This window comes from Gasterosteus aculeatus, chromosome 13, assembly GCF_964276395.1.
Source record: "Gasterosteus aculeatus chromosome 13, fGasAcu3.hap1.1, whole genome shotgun sequence".
Taxonomy (NCBI): domain Eukaryota; kingdom Metazoa; phylum Chordata; class Actinopteri; order Perciformes; family Gasterosteidae; genus Gasterosteus; species Gasterosteus aculeatus.
The window spans coordinates 11128485-11147907 of record NC_135701.1 but is presented as its reverse complement, the minus strand read 5'-3'; the positions used below and the strand labels follow the sequence as shown (position 1 = coordinate 11147907).

At 44.2% G+C, this 19423-nt stretch overlaps 2 protein-coding genes across 7 annotated transcripts; both read left to right on the top strand.

The window, feature by feature from the left end:
- Positions 1-233: 233 nt before the first annotated feature.
- Positions 234-16839, top strand: LOC120830132 (transforming acidic coiled-coil-containing protein 1). Of its 4 annotated transcripts, none has more exons than XM_040194622.2 (14): positions 785-1127; positions 7707-7798; positions 9674-10100; positions 11141-11176; positions 11615-11663; positions 11757-11832; positions 12398-12444; positions 13426-13554; positions 13640-13716; positions 13856-13899; positions 14148-14308; positions 14592-14698; positions 14888-15008; positions 15184-16839. In XM_040194622.2, exons 1-14 carry the CDS (start codon positions 1063-1065, stop codon positions 15250-15252), a joined length of 1500 nt encoding a protein of 499 aa, XP_040050556.2. In that variant the 5' UTR covers positions 785-1062; the 3' UTR covers positions 15253-16839. The 4 variants fall into 4 exon arrangements, with proteins under 4 accessions (XP_077942851.1, XP_040050556.2, XP_040050555.2 ...); XM_040194620.2 differs by lacking the exon at positions 785-1127 and adding an exon at positions 5687-6226; XM_078086725.1 differs by lacking the exon at positions 11141-11176 and having other exon boundaries at positions 234-1127.
- On the top strand, positions 15329-19066 carry LOC120830137 (uncharacterized). Of its 3 annotated transcripts, none has more exons than XM_040194627.2 (4): positions 15329-17068; positions 17323-17440; positions 17837-17977; positions 18449-19066. In XM_040194627.2, exons 2-4 carry the CDS (start codon positions 17392-17394, stop codon positions 18667-18669), a joined length of 411 nt encoding a protein of 136 aa, XP_040050561.2. In that variant the 5' UTR covers positions 15329-17068; positions 17323-17391; the 3' UTR covers positions 18670-19066. The 3 variants fall into 3 exon arrangements, with proteins under 3 accessions (XP_040050561.2, XP_040050562.2, XP_040050560.2); XM_040194628.2 differs by having other exon boundaries at positions 16345-17068; positions 17864-17977; XM_040194626.2 differs by lacking the exon at positions 15329-17068 and having other exon boundaries at positions 17308-17440.
- Positions 19067-19423: the final 357 nt, after the last annotated feature.

The following is a 19423-nucleotide window of genomic DNA, read 5'->3' as shown; positions in this document are numbered from 1 at the left end:
TCAGAGCTAGCGGCCACCTTTTAATTGTTAATAGTTTAAGCATGAACGTTTAACCGTTAATGGCAACAGGCCGGCTGAACTTCACCTTCGCTTGAAAAGTTTGCGCTACCTTAAGTTACATATTCACACAATCAGTCATGGCACACGGCTTGCTAAATGTTTGTGAGTCAAATGTGACGTGAAGGTCTTGCAGAAATGAGGGACAGGGATTCATGTCACGTGATTCATCTCAGCGGGAGGAAGAAGTTTTGCACCAAAGCCTCCCGGTAGATCTCAAGGCCTCCTCGCATGTTTATACCTCGGAAGACCATCAAGCCCCTTTTCACCAGGTGATGCTGACTGCGTTGTTTGACCTGATTTTAAGCGTGCACCATATCTTGTGTTGGGGGTTAGAAGTCAAAATGCAGCCCGTTTTCTCAGTAGATGAATGTATGCAAAGAAGCTGAGATCTGACAGTGTGTAAGTGTGTGTATTGTGCTGCTAAACCTCCAGCAGGTAGTGGGAATGTGTTTCATGCCGCCAACTCTCCCTCCATCATCTTCCATCTCCCCCCGCATCTCAGATCTGGTATTCAGCTGACTGACAAAGACAAAGACTCTTTCGAGCTTGAACAATACCAGATACCCCCATGACACACACACGCACACACACACTCTACATCAACCCCCACTGGACCGTGTGCGCTGTAAACAATCCCTGTCACACGCACACACACACCACCACTGTCTTTCTCCTTTCACACGCTCTGCACTGCTGGCTTAAGTGAATGTAATCTGTGTGTGTATGTGTGTGTGTGTGTGTGTGTGTGAGAGTGTGAGATAGAGAGAGAGAGATTTTGAAGGGTGAGGAGAAGCAGAGCAAGGAGGCGGGACTGGCAGCCATTCATGTGTGATGAGTATTTAGACCATATAGCATCAGCAGAGACGGGCCGGGCAGAGGCAACGCCGACCGGCCGGCTAAGTAGCGACCCGACCGCCATGAGAAGCTCCGTTGTTCAGACGGACTGCCTGAAGGACAGGGAGAGGTGAACCTCCGGAGACAAACGGCGAGTCGGCTGTGGCCATGGGGGGCTCCCTCAGCCTGCACAGGAAGGACTCAGTCAGCTCCTCTCGGAAGAAGAGCAGCATGTAAGACGAGATGCTTCATTGTTTTGTGTCTTTGCGCGTAGACCAATCCATCCCTTCTTTAGATTGTGTTGTTGTTGTTGTGTGTGAGCTCAGGGCTCCTGGGTCAGGGACAGGGGACGTGAGGAGGGACCTTTGATGCTTTCTGTAGAGCCTGTTTTCCCTGCTGGACTGAAAGCACTCAGCCTGTCAGCCGGCATCGCACCGCACACCGCCTCCCCCGACGGGCTGTTTTGAATGCTATTTTGGTTTTCAAATGTAGGGGACGAGACGACGTGTGGTACAGCTGAGGACATCAGCAGAGAGGCTAAAGTCATGAGCACGAGCAGATCATCCTCCTGACATTAATGCAGCGTCCAAGCACAAGGATAATTGGTTAAAAGTGTGGAATATGTAAATAATGATGCTGCTGCTGGCTATTAATTATTAAAGGGGATTTTTTATTATACGACGTCCTTAATGCACTCTGTGATGTATGAGCGGCAATGCGTTGTTGGTGACATTGGTCAGAGCTTTAAAGCACTTCCAGGTTCCCGCTTCCTTTTCTCCTCTCATCTGGCTGTAACAGAGTGAGTCCTTCCACCACGTCTTATTCTTTATTGTTTGTTTTATTCATTTACTGCTTTTAAATCTCGCTGATCACGTGAGCCTGCTGTAGGGTTGGGATCTGTCCTGGGGGGGTCTGGAGAGCCGGTGCTTTAGGATCTCACTTTCTTTCAGTCTTCTGCTCGACCTTCAGTTGGCCAAATCCTTGTTGATCATGTTTCATCCTAACTGCAGGAGTCTTGCCTGCACGGTGGACTTCCTGTTCTCTAGGTCCATGATTATCCACACGGTCTCTGTGGGAAGAGGGTGACCTGCATTAGGAGCTCATTTTATACTGCAGGGATATAAAGTCAGGCCAGAGACGGCTGCCAAACGTTGCTAATTCTGAGAGAAACGCTCGTTGTGGATACCTGAAGACGGGCACAAAATGTGAAGATGAATAACGAATAGGCTCAAGCTGACAACCAGAATGAAAGTGAAACTCACTCCTTAATAATGTTCAAGTTTATGCCAGATCACCCTCACCTGTGCATTATCGTTATTGTTAGATTAATAGTTGTATGTTGATATAACTACATGGCAGTTTAAAGGGAAATGAAGTGTAGTTTGAATACATTTAACAGGCAAAGTGCAGGTGTGTACAAAGTGCATGCACTATTGTCTGGGGGCTGTGTGCTCCTGAGTCCTTGTCGTCAGGAACAAAAGCTCAGTTGGTGTGTACACGGCTCCTCTGGGTCGAACCCCTCCTCTCTCTCAACCTCGTTCTCCTTTCTTTGTCCTCTTTTGTTTCATCATGCCTCTTTCAGTTAAGACGTTGTAGTGTACTGCAGCACTGAATGACTCTGTTCCCTCCCCTTGCTAGTTTTCCGCTCTGATTGCAGCTAATCGGGTGTTTTATTAAAAATGCAAAGACCTCTGTAATGTAAAAAGGGCTGTACTTTTTATCTCCCGGACACTGCACACCGCCGGTATCATCATCACTTCTGACCTGTTATATTTATATATATTATATAATGTACCCCCCTCACTTTCTCTCTCACCGCTGTTCTTCCCTCAGCTCCTTTTGTGTTCTTTTCTCAATCCTGGCATTGCTTCCTCAAAGGGGAGGCTGGATTTGATGCTGATTCGGTTATATTATCTTGTTTTTAATTTGATGAAAGTGGCTGAGAGGCCGACAATGAGCACTAGATGGAGCCGTATCACAGAACAACAGGGCTCGTGCCGGAACGTTCCAACAATTTCCTTTTTATTATGAATCTCTTTCTACTGCTTTCTATTAAAACCAAACCAAATTGACTCTAAGCATCTATTGTTTTTTTCTCAGCACTATTTTCTTATTGAAATATGAACAGAGCCGCTGTTAAGTATTTTATATGTAGACTGCTATTCCTTCAGTGCTGATCCCGGTCATAGAATAAATACCTATTATATTCCACACCAGCAAAAATCCCCCGAAGAAATACAGTTGGTGAGGATCAAGGCTGTGATGTGTATTCTATTTAGAGACAGGTTTTTATTATTTTTATTACTAATTGATTGTAACAACCAGTGTATCTGGGATTGGGAATTGGTAATGGACATTATCTGGGTCACTTTGTGAAACTTAAAATGACATGTTTACTTTGCATGTTTGCGCTTGTATGCCATGTAAGTGTTGAAGTTAAAGTAGAAATACTTAAAATTGTGCTTTTTTTCATTACTTTGAATTTGCCTGGTTATTATAACAGGTTTATTGCCGCAATATGAACAGACATCATACTTGAGACTGTTACTTTTAGCGGTTCTGGACATAGTAATGTGTGAAAGACAGAAGGAGACTGTGAAGATCGTAATGTCTAATCTTCCTGAGGGCTTCACTGTATTCTGTTCCACGCAAATCTAACCACACAGTTAATTCATTAAATACAAGTGTTTTCTGATGGCTGAAGGACAATCTATTAAAAAGTCTGTCCGTTAGCATGTCTAAAATCAATCACAGCAAATTCCATGTAAATCACGCATTCAATTGTTATTCATTGTAATCATTTCATCCAGGTTCCCTCTCTTGTGACTCAGACATGTTTATCCTCACTGATTTATTCTTAGCACATGGCCACATATGCTGCTATCAGTCAAAATGTAATTGATGATTAAGGATGTGCATTCTTGCTGGATTAAATGGCGGCAAACAAACGTAGCAGCCGCTGTACGCGTGTGGTGTAAAATGTGCACTGCCGTGCAGCTCTAGTTGCGTAGCGTGTACTGTGTGTGCGGTTCGGAGCTTTGCCTCTTTCACTGTGTGCTATTCGTGTTTTTCAAGGTGTTACATAAGAGCTGTTTCTTCTCTGTCTGTGGTTTGTGTCTCTTCCAGGGAGAGAGTCTGGACTATTTCCACTCTGTCCTCGTCTGCCTGTTGTCCTTTCTGTTGAATGCCTGTGTTTTTTGCACGGTATTGTATCTCCAGAGCAAGGCTTTGGCAATAAGGCCAAAAACATCTATAGTTGTATAGATAATTTCCCAATTATCTTCCCAAGACATTCATCAAGATATAACGCGTTTTCTGATATGGATTTAAATACATCGAAAATGAAATGTACATTGTATTATTATACAAGCCTCTTTATTATTATTATTATGGGTGCAAAATATTGTTTTCAAATACAATTGTAGAGAAGGAAAGCTTGAACAATATTCCCAGCTATGCTGACTATGTTGACCTGCATGCACACAAACACAGAGTAATCAGAATAAGACATTTGGGACATAAGACGTTTGATCCCTGGGGTGTTCCTCAAAGCAGATCTCTATCAATTCAGTTCAGATGTTCTCCAGACGCATGTTGAAGATCACAACATCACGGTGCAGCACAGTGAACACCGGATGTCTCGTACTGCTTAAGGGGGTTTCTCAGCTTCTGGCAGATCACATGCACTGCAAGACAGACAGGTTTGTCCTGTCAGCTGCTGCCTGGCTGACAGATAAGGAAGGACAAAGTCAGCAATGTTTATAACAAACAAAACAGCATTTCTGATTTCAGTCCGGCCCAAAAGACTCACTTCTGATCTATACGACTCATACGACTCGTACTCCTCATTCTTAATTAACTCTGTTTGCCTCTGATTTGCTCCATTTTTTCAGTCTCGGTATCACAGATTAGACAGAGCTCCTCTTTCTCTGTGTTCACCGGTGTGTGACAGTGTTTCTGAGTGCGTTTGTGCACATACTCTCTGTGCACCGGCTCGGCGTCGTTGGTTGAGGAGCTCCTGTCTTTCGTTACGTTTCCCCACACAGCAGAAACAAGAAATGCGTCTCTGCCTCTTTCCTTTTCTTTCCCCGCTCCCCTTGTTCACAGTACTGAACCATCCTCCCTTATTAGATTAGTCATGGTTCGCTCTTTTTCAAAGAACTGCTCTCATCTGGCCTAGATATGTATGTGTGTGTGTGTGTGTGAGAGAGAGAGATAGAGAGAGAGAGAGAGAGAGAGAAAACTGTGTAAATGTGAAAGCCTGTACTTAGTTATATAAGCCAACAGCCTCAGAAGCACGTGTGTGGGTGAAAGTGTGTGCGAGCAGAAACGAGAGCTTTAATCCAAATGACTTTTCTGTCAGTGAGACGGGTGGATGCAGCGCTACGGTTGAATCTACTGTATTGACTATTGTGTGGCCTGGATGTAGTCAGTAAATAACACATCATCCTCTTCTTTTATTATAGTATTATCTATTCTATTCAACTCTGTAGACATTTCCGTTTATTTATACAGGGAAAATGGGCATACGTTACTAATGGATTACTAATGGATTCTGTCTTTTAAGAGAGATGTACTTTATTTGAAAGATAGGATAAAGTTCATGATACACCAGGCACTTTAAATCCAGTCCAAACACATGTCCTCCTACATCTTCCTCCCTTTCCTCCCCTGCTCTGTTTTCTTCTCCTTGTTCTTGTCTGGCAGTGTGTCCATCTGTCCTCGAGCTGGAAGCACGGCCTCTCCTCTCCCCCTCTCTGCCCTCACGATTAGCAAAAGAATCAAGAGAGGAGGGGGAGAGGCAAACCCCTGAGAGCAAGTGAGCGAGTTAACAAACATGCAGGAGCGAGCCGATGTCGGTTAACCAGCTGATTGGCCTCCCAGATAGAGAGGGAGAGGGAGGGGAGAGGGAGGGGAGAGTGACTACTGATGCTCCAGCAAGCTGCGCCGTGTGAGTCAGTGCTGTGGAGAGCAGAGCAGAACAACAACAGAAGCAGCAGCAGCGGCGTGGGCCACGCTTGCCTCTCATTCATGAGCGTCAACAGCGCAGAAAGGCTGGATGGGAAAGCCGAGCGGTTGAGCAAGAGGAGGAAGTGAGCGAGCCGGGTAGCAAGCGAGAGGGAGAGAAGCCGACGATAGGTGGGAGGGAGGAAAGAACACAGAGTCTCCTTTTTGAAGTGGGAGATCGTTGAATCTGCCGGATAAAGACTCCACATACTGCAGGGATGTCCTGGTTGTCTCCGGTCCAGTGGGCCAAATGGACATGGTCCGCAGTGACTGGGGCTGCTGAGGACGAGGGGCAGCCCGGACCCAAGGATGGCGGAGAGGACAAGTAAGAGGGCCACAGGGTCCGTGTGGGGGGGATTCTTTGCATCTGCTTTGATAAACGGCTCTTGGTTGATTGTGTGCTCTGGTGGGAGGACGGCAGATTCCCCTGAGTCACACCGACAGCTGCTGGATGTACACACACACACACACACACACACACGTGGATTGCAGTGTCTTGTGCATGTTGTCATTGGCTATAAGCAGATCCTGTGTCAAACTATAGAGACTCAAATGTCTCTGCTTTGTGTGCACCATCCTGTTTCTTTATGAGGCAGCAAACCTGAGGATATGACTGTGTCCAAGGCTTACTTTTAGACAATGTGTGTGTGTGTGTGTGTGTGTGTGTGTGTGTGTGTGTGTGTGTGTGTGTGTGTGTGTGTGTGTAAAGGTGGTTTGGCAGTTGGTGAACAGTTTGCTGAAAGTTGGGGGATGGGAAAAAAAGGCCACAGTTTCCAAAGGGTTTTATTTCTTTTTCTGTTCATCTCTAGTTTCTAAGTAACCATCCAAGATCGCAGCCGTTGGGGCCATTACTGAAATGTGTGTGTGTGCAGGGTGGGGGTGCATATGTATATTGGGGTTAGCTCTCGCTCTCTAGTGTGTGTGTGTGTGTGTGTGTGTGTGTGTGTGTGAGAATGTGTTTCTGTGAACCAGTATCAGAGATGGAGTGTGGTTGGGTTTTGGCACCGAGAGCTTTGTTCCTTCTTGTGCTGTTTTTATTAGAGTGCGGACGTTTTGATGTGTGTTCAAGTGGCTGGGAACGGGTACACACACACACGCACACACACGCACACACACACACACACACACAGAGACACACACGCGCACACACAGACAGACACACACACACGACCACATCAACTCTCACTCCCTGTCTCTCCCTTTCTTTTTGTCTCTCCACAGTTTGGGCATAAATTTAGGTTGTCTAGGCAGCTGACGCAGCAGACGAAAAAGTGTGTGTGTGTGTGTGTGTGTGTGTGTGTGTGTGTGTGTGTGTGTGTGTGTGTGTGTGTGTGTGTGTGTGTGTGTGTGTGTGTGTGTGTGTGTGTGTGTGTGTGTGTGTGTGTGGCTGAATGAGTCACACTGTGTCCTTATTGAGGAGCAAAGGATGCAGGTGGTCTTGTGGGACTTCCTCTCCCTTCAAATAAAAGCAGCTTGTTTGCTCTGAATTCAGACATTTATCGTTTTCATGTCACTTTATGAAAACAGAAGATGAAAATTAATTTCACACTGCAACACACAATACAGACTTTATTCCTATATTTGATTTAGTAGCACTAATATGTCGGTATTTAGAGTGATCAACATTTTCAATGCCTCATTGTTCTCAAAAACAGTGGCCTTCTGTTTTATATTTAGCTTTGAACCCGGCAACAGGATTTGTTTTTATCACTTGCTCTCTGTCACTTTTACACAATGAATTTTGTTTCTTTGTTTTCTTTCCTTATGGACGGTGTTTGAAGGTCTCCCTCTCTCTCTCTCCTCAGCTCGGACTCAGAGGGGACCTTCGGGACTCCAGAGGCAGAGTCTCCAGGTGTTTTGAAGCTACTGAGCCAACTAGACAACTCCCACCACACAGGTGAGGTGGCTCATTGACCCGGGGCTCATATACTGGTCTTGTACTGGTCAACTATTGGATATATATTCTACATCGCATTACATCGCTGCAGCAATATGTCACATTACATCAAAACATCCAGAGAGATACTTTGGTTGCGTTGATGCAAAACATTCACTTTGTAATACCAGTGGTATCCTGGTACATTAAATCCACACACATTTGGCCTCGGACACCATTAATGAAGCGGTCATTTCCATTAACCTTATGTTTTGTTCTGTCATCGCACGAGATCTTTAGAGAGATAGAGAGAGCTCGCTGCTGTCCTCTCCACTCACCCCGTCCTCACCCCTCCCACTGCCCTGCTTTCACCCACACCAGCAGGGGAACCACGTGTTACCATGGTAACAGATAATCTGGAGTTCATGCTGTTTGCTAGAAGCAATGCTATTATTTCACTGATGTTTGCAAACTCTGCCTCTCCGCTGTCACTAAAGTGACCACTACTCTACATGTTAAGAATTAGATTTGTCTGCTTGTTTCAGGGGGCTCGGCCGGTTATGAATCAGATGTGTTTTGACCATTACATGTGGGACACTGTGCCAGATGAATTAATAACAGAGAGATTAGCGTGTCTATTATTGAGTCCAGTTTGCAGACAATAAGAGTCCCCATTTTAATGCCGAACCAGTTAGATGCGCTTTACAAAATCTATGTTGGTATGATAAATAAGAGAATGACTTTGTGGCGTTATCAATGTTCTGGTTGAATATTGGAGCATAAAGTCTCCGGGGAAATAAGTTCCTCTTCATAATAACAACCCTAGAAACCTGTATGTATGTTTCTCTCTCACTTCCTTCTCCGACTGGTATTCTTCTTTCTCTCAGAGTTGTGGAGCTGTATTAAAGTCTGATGTTGTCTTTGTTGCTAGGCCACATGGTGCTGTGTACTGGGTGGGGTTGCTCTACATCTGTTGCCTTCCTCCAAAGGGTGTGTGTGTGTGTGTGTGTGTGTGTGTGTGTGTGTGAATGGACCCACATGTTGATCAGAAGCTTACATAAACTTGATATATTATTCTTGATATATATTGTCATGGTGACAAAGCTTTTAGTTTCCCAAAGTGAAACCACAGCAAGAAGAATTACAGAAGAATATGTGTAGAGTGATTTTAGCTGTACTATTTTGTGGGTGGGTGTATTTTTGCGTTTCAACAGCACGGTGACTCAACAGGGACCAGCCTGCTGCTGTGGTCATGAGCTTGCTGTTAACGGGATGTGTGAGCACACAGGATGCGAAGTGCTCTGAAAGGAAGCCAACGGCCATTTTAAGTGTTCTAAGAGGAGAAGGAGTTGAAATCCCTGAATGACGGACGCAATCGGCGAGTAGCCGCAGAGTGGGCATGTTATGCTGCTTGGGGACGGAGCGTTTGGAGTAAGGGTTGAGATGTGATTGTCACTAAGTCGGCTCTGGTTCTCCTTTTAACTTTAACTGCCTGAGGTTCTGTCCTGGGAATAAACTTCCCTTTGGACACATAAGTCATTTCAAAGGCATCTCCCATCACTGCTGTCTTAACGAGTAACAATTTGAAAACCGTGTGATTTGTCAAATCTCTTTTATGGCTCTTGCGACACCAGCGTAGATCTACTGCAGTCTTATGTCACTAGCAGGTCACTAATCATGGCTTGGTTGGTTGGAATAGAATTACATTTGAAGCCTTATTAATCACCAGAGGGGAAACTGAATTATTTGCTTCAGACTGTTTTGATCTCCCATGACATGAGAAATGTGGACAATGTAAGCAACTTTAAAAGGGGAAAGACGGAAATAAAGCATTCAAATGCCCACCTTTGAGTAACTTTTGCATTTGAGATTTTTGGTTGTTGTTGTTGTTCACAGTTCTTCCTGATGTTACAAACCACTTTCTGGACAAGAACTCCAACCAGGAAATCGGCCCAGTTTCATCCCAAGAGGTAGATTCCCTGAACAACCTCGCCGGCCCTCCACCTGTCGACTGCGACTTTGGTCTGGACCTGAACCTCAACCTGAGCCTCGGCAGCAGTCCGTGTCCCGTAGGCGGCCTTTCGCCATCCAGCCTGGAGCCTCACGCCCTGCGGCCCCCATCGTTGGCCTTCCTTTCCCCGCGAAACAAACCAGATCCTTCCGAGGTGGACGACCAGGCTCCGGTGACATCTGACTCCAGCCCGGACTCGGACCTGATCTCCCGTCCACACATTTGTGTGGATCCCGACTTGCTTAATGGCAACATGAACTCCAACACACAAAATGCAAAAGCGACCTGTGAGGCCAACGGCACAATTATCTCGTAAGTAACACACATGTACACAAAGGTCTCTTCGCAGCTGAAACTGAACTAATATGACTCACCGATTTTCAAGCTGAACAAACAGCTCTCTCTCTCTTTCATGGCTGCCGGGGACATTAATGAATGCTCGCTACTGTGCACGAGGAACCTGAAGGGATCCAAGTGTTCCCATTATAACCAACTGTGTTGCCCTGTTGTGTATTTTCTGCACATCCATTCACCAGCATTATTCAAGTTTTATTTGTTTTTTTACTATTTTGTTTTAGAATTTCACTTAAATTTAAAGTTAAGTTTTCAGGATGATTTGTTTTTGTTTGGTTGCATTATTGCACTCGGGCAGATTGAGTGTTTCAGTGTTCAAAACAGGATGAAGGATTCTTTTTCTTGTAGATAGAAAATGCCCTTTGAATGGGAAAGAGAGGTAATCGTGTCAAACGATGCCCTCTTGTGGTGTTTTTCTGTTCAGTTTCCTTTAAAGAACAATCATTGCCCAAGAAAACAACAACACAATTGTAATTATTGACCATTTTTGACACATGAACTACTGACCACAACTCTGAGAAGAACCATTGCTGGTTGGTCACTTTTCTTTCCGTGCACCAAGATGATCAGATTCATCACAAGCTGGTTCAAATCAATGTGCACTAACATTAATCTTAGCGATTAAAGTAAATGGGCGATTTGTTATGGACAGCATTATGCTCAATCATAAAAAAACGCATGCATTGCATATGTGTACATACTGTGTATAGTCCGTATAGTATCATACTACATATTGTTCATGTTTACCTAAAGGTACATTTTTTATGCAGTTTATTTTACTGACAATTCTAATTGGTGCCGATATAAACTACTGAGGGACAAACAGGAATACTTGGTTATAAGTATCACGCTCTTATTTACATGAGCTATATTTCAGAGTTTTAGACAATTCAAAACAAAAAGGACACTTTGCATTAACTATAGTTTACCTAACCACTGCCCCCCTGTCTTTCCTTCAAACCTGTCATTCTGGTTCCCTCCTGTCTGTGTGGCATCAGGACTGCTGAGCCAGTCCATTTCCTCTGTGTTCTGTTGTAAGTACTGTTCAACTGTGTGTGCAGACGTGCGTGTTTGTGACCTCAGTCCTTGTTCTTGCAACAAGTCCAGGTTCAAGCTCATCTGACCTAAATTTTCCTTCAATCACAAACTGAAGTGGAAACTTAGGAATAGCTTTAGAAAGTAGAGGAGAAAGAGTGAAAACACTATAATTCCCTCCGGCGCTCTGAACAACTGTTCTTGTTCTTACTTCAATTGGGCAACATTTCTTTCATTAATCTGCTTTTTATTCTGCGTGATTCAGCACTGTAGAGCATGCAAACACACAGGGCAGAGCAATGAGGTCTGGCTGTGAGGCTTTCCGCTCTCCCGATAACTCTTCTAATCATCACACCTTCCCACATGTACACATACGCAGATTTATGATCGCGTAAGTCTCGACACTAATGCGTGTTGTTATTGACTTTGATTGACAGAAACTCGTGTAAAGTGACCCAGCAGATGCAAAAGGACTTAAGCGGACAGGTAAGAACCGTCTCTGCCCACTGCTCATCCGGTTAATGAAGTATGTATTATCCTGAGAAAAGCTTCATTCAGTGCCTATTTTGAATTTTGAAGGATGACCATCATGGAGGCCACGCCACTGACGAGGAGAAACTGGCCAGCAGTGGCAAACCAGACCAGGACCAAAGCAGTGAGTAACGGGATCGATGAGGATTGATTTTAATGTTGCTGCAGTCCACACTGACACAGTAATGAGTAGCACAGTTAACCGTGAAACACGCTCTTCTCTACAGAGAACAGAAAACTTAATGATAACGTTTAGACCGCATTCTTTATCTTTGCTCTTTCAATACTGGACGGTGAGAAGGTCGCCTGCAGTGGTTCACAGCGGCAGTGCGTTTTGCCTGGCCTGTTGTCACAGTCAGGTTGTGTGCAAGATAAGCAATCATCGTGAGTCATGACGTCCGTAAAAACCAACCGGGAGTGAGTGGTGTGAGTTTATTTCAATGCAAGACTGATGTAGAACATAAAAGGATGATATTGCAAGTCACGGGAATTATCTTTGCAGATCAAACACCATTTATCTTTGTTACCGGTGAGCACATAGTTAAAGAGTGATCTTTATGATGAAAACTACAAGATGTACTTCTCTTGTACTTCCTTCTGCCGACCATGACGATGAACCACATTGCAAGCCACATCATCTCTGATCCTTAATTCATCCTAAAACGAGTATCACTTTCTTCCCTTTCAAGAGTGCCATGTGACATCAAAACCGGAGGACTCAGACTGCTGCTCATTGGTAAATAAATACTACAATATATCATGCACGTCCTTTCCCCTGTGTGTGCTGCGTCAGGCCCTTACACATATTTATGTAGCCCTACAATCTCATGCAACTGCAACGTGATGCCTCTAGTGACCACCAGGTAGAGATGAAGTCCTCTTTTCTTAGTTAAACTACAGACAGTTCATTGGTTACACTAAACCGTTCTCGTTCACTGCAGAGAAAAAACGTTTTGTTAGTGTCAGAGTGAGTCCCATTATTACATTTAATTGTCACTGTGATGGTTAGCATTTCTTTTTTTTCTATATTAACACAGTAAATGAACCATGTGCAGTTCGACCGTGTTGTGACACTATTGGAAGTAGCGCAGTATGGTTTGGTTTATCTAGAGCTGCAGTATGGTCCCCGGTCTGATGTGATTGCTGCACCGGGCTGCAGAACAGAAGGAGGTAGCTTACTTAGTGTCTGCCACCATGTTCATGTACTCCGATGGAGACAGGTGACGGATGGATTTAGATTATCGTTCAGGACATTAGGATATGACCGTCATAATCTAGGGAAGGACAAAATGAGAGCTGGGGAGAGGAAGAACAAAGGAATGAGATGTGTAGGAACACTGATTTGAAAGGTACAGCGTGAAAACTATGATGAGAGAAGTTTGGGACAATACATATATTTTTATTTGCAGTTACAAAAACAGGTATTCATTTTTGTTTGCCTCTCAATAATTGATTGATTGGTGATTTAAAAAAAAATTATCATCCGATCATTACCAGTAAAACAGATGTAGCAGCTCTAATGAAATCACAATATTGGAAGGAAATATTTAACACTAAACTAATGATTGTAAAAAGGGGATTTTGTTAAAGGGGATAATTATAAAAAGTATTATTGAATTTTACATGTGCGTTTTTGACGAAGGTCCAATAAATTCTTAACGTTTCTGTTGACCATTAAACTACTGGATGTACAATACTAATTTTCTTCTGCCGTCAGCAATTTGAAGACCCGTGCAAACTGAAGCCAGAAGGAAGTGAAATGCAGAAAACAGGAAGTCAGGTCTTGGATTCCATCTGCATCAGTGAGGCAGAAAAACAGGCTGTTCTCACACTGATTAGAGAAGAGGTAAACTCTTTAATCACACTCACCCAACACGAAATATGAAATATTTGAATGCACAGTTCTGCTCACAGGAGGCGTCTGTTTTCAGATCATCACTAAAGAGGCAGTGGCCAACGACTGGAAGAAAAAGTACGAGGACAGCAGACAAGAAGTCAGTGAGATGAGGTAAGACAATCTGCTTCTTCATGCTGTTTACTCAGACATCGCTGATTGATTTTAAACGGGTGGTTAAGTGAGGTTCAATAGATCAAACGTTCCATCGTGCGGTTAAGTAAGGCTCATCGGGACTTTGGTCTCATTACAGGAAGATTGTCGCAGAATACGAGAAGACAATCGCTCAGATGATCGGTGAGTTTGAAGTTATAGGAAGTACAATCGATCTGAAATTCTGTGGTCGTGGTTGCAGAGCAGACGTTTATTTCCCTGGTTGTGCTTATGAGTTCGCGTACCACAGTTCCACACTCGGGTAAATTACTCGGGGGCAGTAACTTTGATCCCCACTCTCTTGTATTAAAACGGACAAAGTAGCATACACACGAAATGTGTTTCAACTCTTTCATCATTTCGCACAATAATATCTTCTTCGCTCTACTCAGATGACGAGAAACGAAACAGCCAGAGTTCCCAGAAGGCTTTGCACACTATGTTGAAGGAGAAGGAATCCGCCCTGGCCGACCTGAACTCCGTGGAGCGCTCTCTCTCTGACGTGTTCCGGCGTTATGAGAATTTGAAGAGCACGCTGGAGGGCTTTAAGAAAGTAAGCAGTCAAACGACAGGTTCATGCCCGGATTGCGGCTCGTGAAAGTGTCTGTTTCAAGTGCTGAGGCGATCAGCTGATAGTATCAATAGTTGGAGGGCTGTAGGAGGATTACAGTCAGAATAAGGTTTCCCTCTTATTTGGGCCGTGGTGGCTTTGAAGTTCTTACGTTGAAGGTCATTAGGTAAACCTAGATAAATCCTTTGATTGAAGAACTTACGTTTGACACGCTGCTGATTTGGAGCAGCAATAACACTGCTTGTTTGTTTTCTTCCTTGTACAGAATGAGGAGGTGCTGAAGAAGTGTGCTCAGGAGTACCTCGCCCGAGTCAAGCAGGAGGAGCAGAGATACCAGACACTTAAACTCCATGCTGAGGAGAAACTAGACAAGTATGTAGAGATTGAGATGAAGTCTAATTTTCCTGTCAAGTCAGTTATAACTAATCAAGACCTCTAAAGGTTTGACGTTATGTCAAATGTTATGTTGACATGCAGTTATTGTAAGTCGCTTTGGATGAAAGCATCGGCTAAATGACGTGTAATGTAATGTTAACTTCCTTGGTCGCATGCATCCCTCAGGGCCAATGAGGACATTGCTCAGGTGCGTGCAAAGGCGAGCTCAGAGAACATGGCGGTGGCCGCCAGTTTGAGAAAGGAACAAATGAAGAACGAGTCTCTAGAACAAGCGCTGCAGCAGAAGGTAGAAGGCTTCCTCATCTCTCTGCATGCTAATTCTACATGCAACCTTTTAGTTATAAAAACATTAATAATACACAATGCAACACAATGTACACTGCAGCACAAAGAAAGGTTTTCAACGTATATATATATATATATATATATATATATATTAATTCTTTGTTGTGTTGTCATAGAATCAAGAGATGGAGGAACTCACTAAGATCTGTGATGAGCTGATTGCCAAAATGGGACGATTAGACTGAGAGGCGCGTCCTGTGATCAGCATCTAGTGTCCCTCCGGTCCCGCCGTCCGCCAGCCGTCCGCCAGCCTTCCGCCAGCCCTGCATCACAGACGCTGCTTAAAACTGATGTCTAAAGTAACTTCATGTATACTTCAATTGCACTACTTGCGACCTGAACCCAGGTTCTCTACATGCTAATATCTGTTGTAGTTGGGACTCTGTTATATGTAAATGGTCACGTTGTTTTGTTTGCATTCATGCTCATTATAAGGCCATCTGCACCTCTTGTGCTTTCGCCCTTCCTGGCAGTGAGCCACAAAGCTTCTTATGACTAAACGTACATTCCCAGCAGCTAACGGGTACATTTCCAGCAACTCCTGATATGACATCATGCAGGCGGAGGTTGTTTAAGAGTTACAATTGGCCATGCAGTATATTTTGCAGGATTGTTTTATAGAAAAGCAACGACCCATGAAATATATATTTCTATGTAAGTAAGCAAGGATTTTCCTCTGACAGAGCAGAGCTCAGGGGTATTGTGTGGAGCTGAAACGAGGTCAGGGTCAAAGTCAGGCTGCACAAGAACTGTAGGTGAGGATTAAAGATAATTTGAGGAAATATAGTAGAGCTCCGAGGCCTTGGTTTGTTGGGGATCAACACTGAAACCAGACAGAGTTTTGACCACATGTTGGTAGAACTAAAGCAAATGCTCTACATGAATTGTAGACAATGCAAACAACCGTGGTACTGAAACAGGACAATCAAAGACTTCACTGTAATTATATTAACTTGGTGGCATTGTTTTGTTGCTGAAAAGAAAAGAGGGAAAATATAACCTACTCCACCATCAATGTATGAAAACTATTCATGGTTAAGGATCCTAAACAACTGGAGCAGAGGGACTATATTTTGGTCTAACATATTTTAAGCTATTATAAGGAAAGCCAGCACTGCAATACATTAAGAATTATTTATTTTTTCAAGTGTCCACTAATCACATTTACCTCCAAACAAGAAGGAAACTACGTGTTTAACGTCTGTAGAAGAGTTCTTTGTCTGTGTAATGAAAATGTGACCTGTCGTTTCTGGATTTACAGAACACACTAATCATTCAGCAGATAAATCTGTTTCTTTGCAATATTATTTTCATAGTTTTGTGTGCCTTAGAATGTAGATTTATTTTGTAACACAGCATTCAAACTAGATGGGTAGTTTTGTCTCGGGAGGCTGTGGTTTAGTAGCTGTGACTATTACTTCTATCAGTATAAAACATGCAAATCTTAGAATCTAATCAGGCAATATGTGGTCAAACTGAACTAAAATCTAACACTCAACACTGAGTCACTATTGAAAAGTCTGAATTAGTGAAACAAACCCAACAATATGCTATGGTTTCTATTAGTGTCATTCAAACCTCACGTTACTTCTCGTTTCTCAGCTGTTCTGCTTGTGCTTTACAAAATACTGTTTGTCACTTTAGCCCCTTTCTTTAAATATTGCTTGTACATTAGAAATGAATCTCACTCTTGTGTTGACACTTTGAGGACTAGCAGCGCGAGTGTGTGTACATTTGCCTGAATAAACATGAATATAATTTGTTCTACTAAATGTTGTTATGTTTTGTTTTACTTTTGCTTCCGCAGTTTTTACTATTGCCGACTCAGAGCAGAAAAGCATGAATCGCGTGGGTGATATCGCCGTGTGAGTCATGTCCTCAGATTCAGCCACAGCGCTGGCAAGGAAGCACAGCGTTTACATCTCTACAGAATTCACACGAACAAACAAACACCGACACGTCTCAGCCGAGGCGGTGATGTGAGCGACTTGAGGCTTAATAGTATGCAGCTTCTTTCTGCTTTCACCATTTGAAAACTGTCGCTGGTTAAACGCCTTGTTGCAGAATCACTCACTGAACTGTAACTGTCTCCCTTTTAAAGCGTGCCCGGTTAAATCCATTACCACAGGCTGCTGGCTGTGCAGCATAGATTGAGATTACAGAGATAAGAACTTAATGCCCTCAGACACCTTCCTGGGCTTAAAACCCCCATCCTGGTCCTCCTCCACCTCAACCCCTGTCGTCTCCTCCGTCAGCTACTCCGTCAAGCTCTTGGAGCTCTTTCACCGGACTCTCAAAGACACAGCGACCGTCGGCCAGCTGCCATGAATACTTCTCTGGCCCTGCTGCTTCTCATCTCTCTGGCATGCCACAGTAAGTTTACACAGCGCTGATACCAGCACTGGGTTTGGGGGTTTCAGCATAGGGGAAAGATTTGGTTCGTTATCAGCTGGCCGGCTAATTGCTGAGAGGCCACAGAAGTGCTGTGAAACAAGGGATTCCGGATTCAGAAAGCCGGTTAAAGATTGTTGGTTTACGCCGTAGCAAAGCAGTTTTAGTTTTTTTTTAATGGCATACAATACTGTCACAGAATCTAGTTACTTACTACTGCAATACAAGCTGCTTTCGTTGTGTCCTTGTGGTTAGTTTGAGGGAGCTGATGCATCCTTCACTAACTGTAAGCGATTGTGTGCGCGGACTCATGTCTGTGTAAATGAACTGTGAATAAGAACACAACTCTGTGTATCTGCATGCTAAGTCTCAAGTCAGGTGCTCTCTCCTGTTCTGTCTGCAAAGGCCACGCCCTCAAATGTCACACGTGCGTTGCGTCCAATGAGGACGAGTGCAACCATCAGGGCTCCGCCTCCTGCCCTCAGTACGCTGATGCCTGCTCCACCATCACAGGACCCAGTGAGTAGACCAACCAACACACACAGGAAAACATGCCTGGCAAGGATGATTTAGTGTATTGTGAAATCCTGGCAACAAAGTGTGTGCGTGTGCGTGTGCGTGCGCGTGTGCGTGTGTGTGTGTGGGCGTGTGTATAGCAGCTTAAAGAAGTCCGTAAAGCTTATAATGGTGCACTGGCTACATCTATGGACAAAGAAGTGGCCTGGACAGTATTTTTAAGTGTTGCTTAGCTTTTTAACCCTCCCACCAATACTGTTTTTCTGTGTGTGTGTGTGTGTGTGGGTGCGCGTGCGATCATAAATCCAGCCTCTAATCATTTGAGGTTACTGGATTTTGTTGTGTTGTGTATGTGTGAGCATTAAGAGCAGATTAGAGCCCACAGGGTTCACAGCGTTGTACCAAATCATCACCAGTGGTCAGTCCTCCATCACCTCAGAGCCCGCCCCTCTCTCTGTCTCACACGATCTCCAGACACAGTGATGAAGTCGTGCAGCTACAAGGCTTTCTGTGACAAGGCTCACGGCGTCGGCTCCGGGGCCAAGATGGAGTGCTGTTTCGGCGACGACTGTAACGGGCCCCACCGGAGCCGCAGCCACGGCGATCACCACCGCAACGGCGCGGGGGCTCCGGCCTCCGGCCCGGTCCTGCTCATCACCGCCCTGCTGCTGCGTTTGGCCGCCAGTCAGCTGTGATTCATCGCCACAGAAATCTTCCAATGCACGTTGAATCCAATGATTTTGAGTGCCAGAAAGTTCCACGTGGCTTTAGACAAAAAGAAAAGCTGTGTTGGTGCAGTGATGGCGGTCTGTCACATGAATACAAACTTCTGCGCCTTTGATTGTGTTTCTTATTTTATTACCATCAAAGAATTAGAACTAGAAACCTCATCATCTATGGTATCTTGTTCACTTGCAGATGATCCAATGCGGTAAATGCTAGTGAACCTGAGAGTGTTTGTGGTGAACAAGTGTGCGCAGAGCTAATTACAGCTCTCCGGCGTGGTTTCAGTAGGTGCCGGGGTGCCTCGGTGGGTAGCAGCGCGGGTAGCAGTGTGCACAGCTCGCTTGACACCATTGACCAAAAAAGAAAGTATTTTAACAACACAATCTTTAGAAGTTTTGAAATTAAACATTTAGTAATTTTTCTTCATGCAAGCCTGTTTGAATAAAGATACAAAAAAAACCTGCGAGTGTAGTTTGTGGGTTTGTACGTGGTTAAAATCACCTTCATGTGAAATTTGATAGAAATTTGTGATTATGTTTGTGCCCTTGATGTAAAAGCACGGTAGAGATGAAATAGTCTAAATATTCAGCAGGAAGACAGGAGTGACTGGAAATATCAGCACTTCCTTCTTCAAATGTGTAACGCGAATCATGTGCAGCAGTTGCCACAAGATATGAAGTCAGCGAGGTGGCGTCGCTCCTCGGGCAGGTCATATGACGTGCA

Bases quoted from the DNA above. Each gene is read 5' to 3' on its own strand.
- LOC120830137 (XM_040194627.2), top strand. From the start codon at position 17,392: ATGAATACTTCTCTGGCCCTGCTGCTTCTCATCTCTCTGGCATGCCAC. The intron at 17,441-17,836 runs GTAAGTTTACAC...GTCTCAAGTCAG, and splicing joins CATCTCTCTGGCATGCCACA to GTGCTCTCTCCTGTTCTGTC. The intron at 17,978-18,448 runs GTGAGTAGACCA...CACGATCTCCAG, and splicing joins CTCCACCATCACAGGACCCA to ACACAGTGATGAAGTCGTGC.
- LOC120830132 (XM_040194620.2), top strand. From the start codon at position 6,120: ATGTCCTGGTTGTCTCCGGTCCAGTGGGCCAAATGGACATGGTCCGCA. The intron at 7,799-9,673 runs GTGAGGTGGCTC...TGTTGTTCACAG, and splicing joins AGACAACTCCCACCACACAG to TTCTTCCTGATGTTACAAAC. The intron at 12,445-13,425 runs GTAAATAAATAC...TTCTGCCGTCAG, and splicing joins ACTCAGACTGCTGCTCATTG to CAATTTGAAGACCCGTGCAA.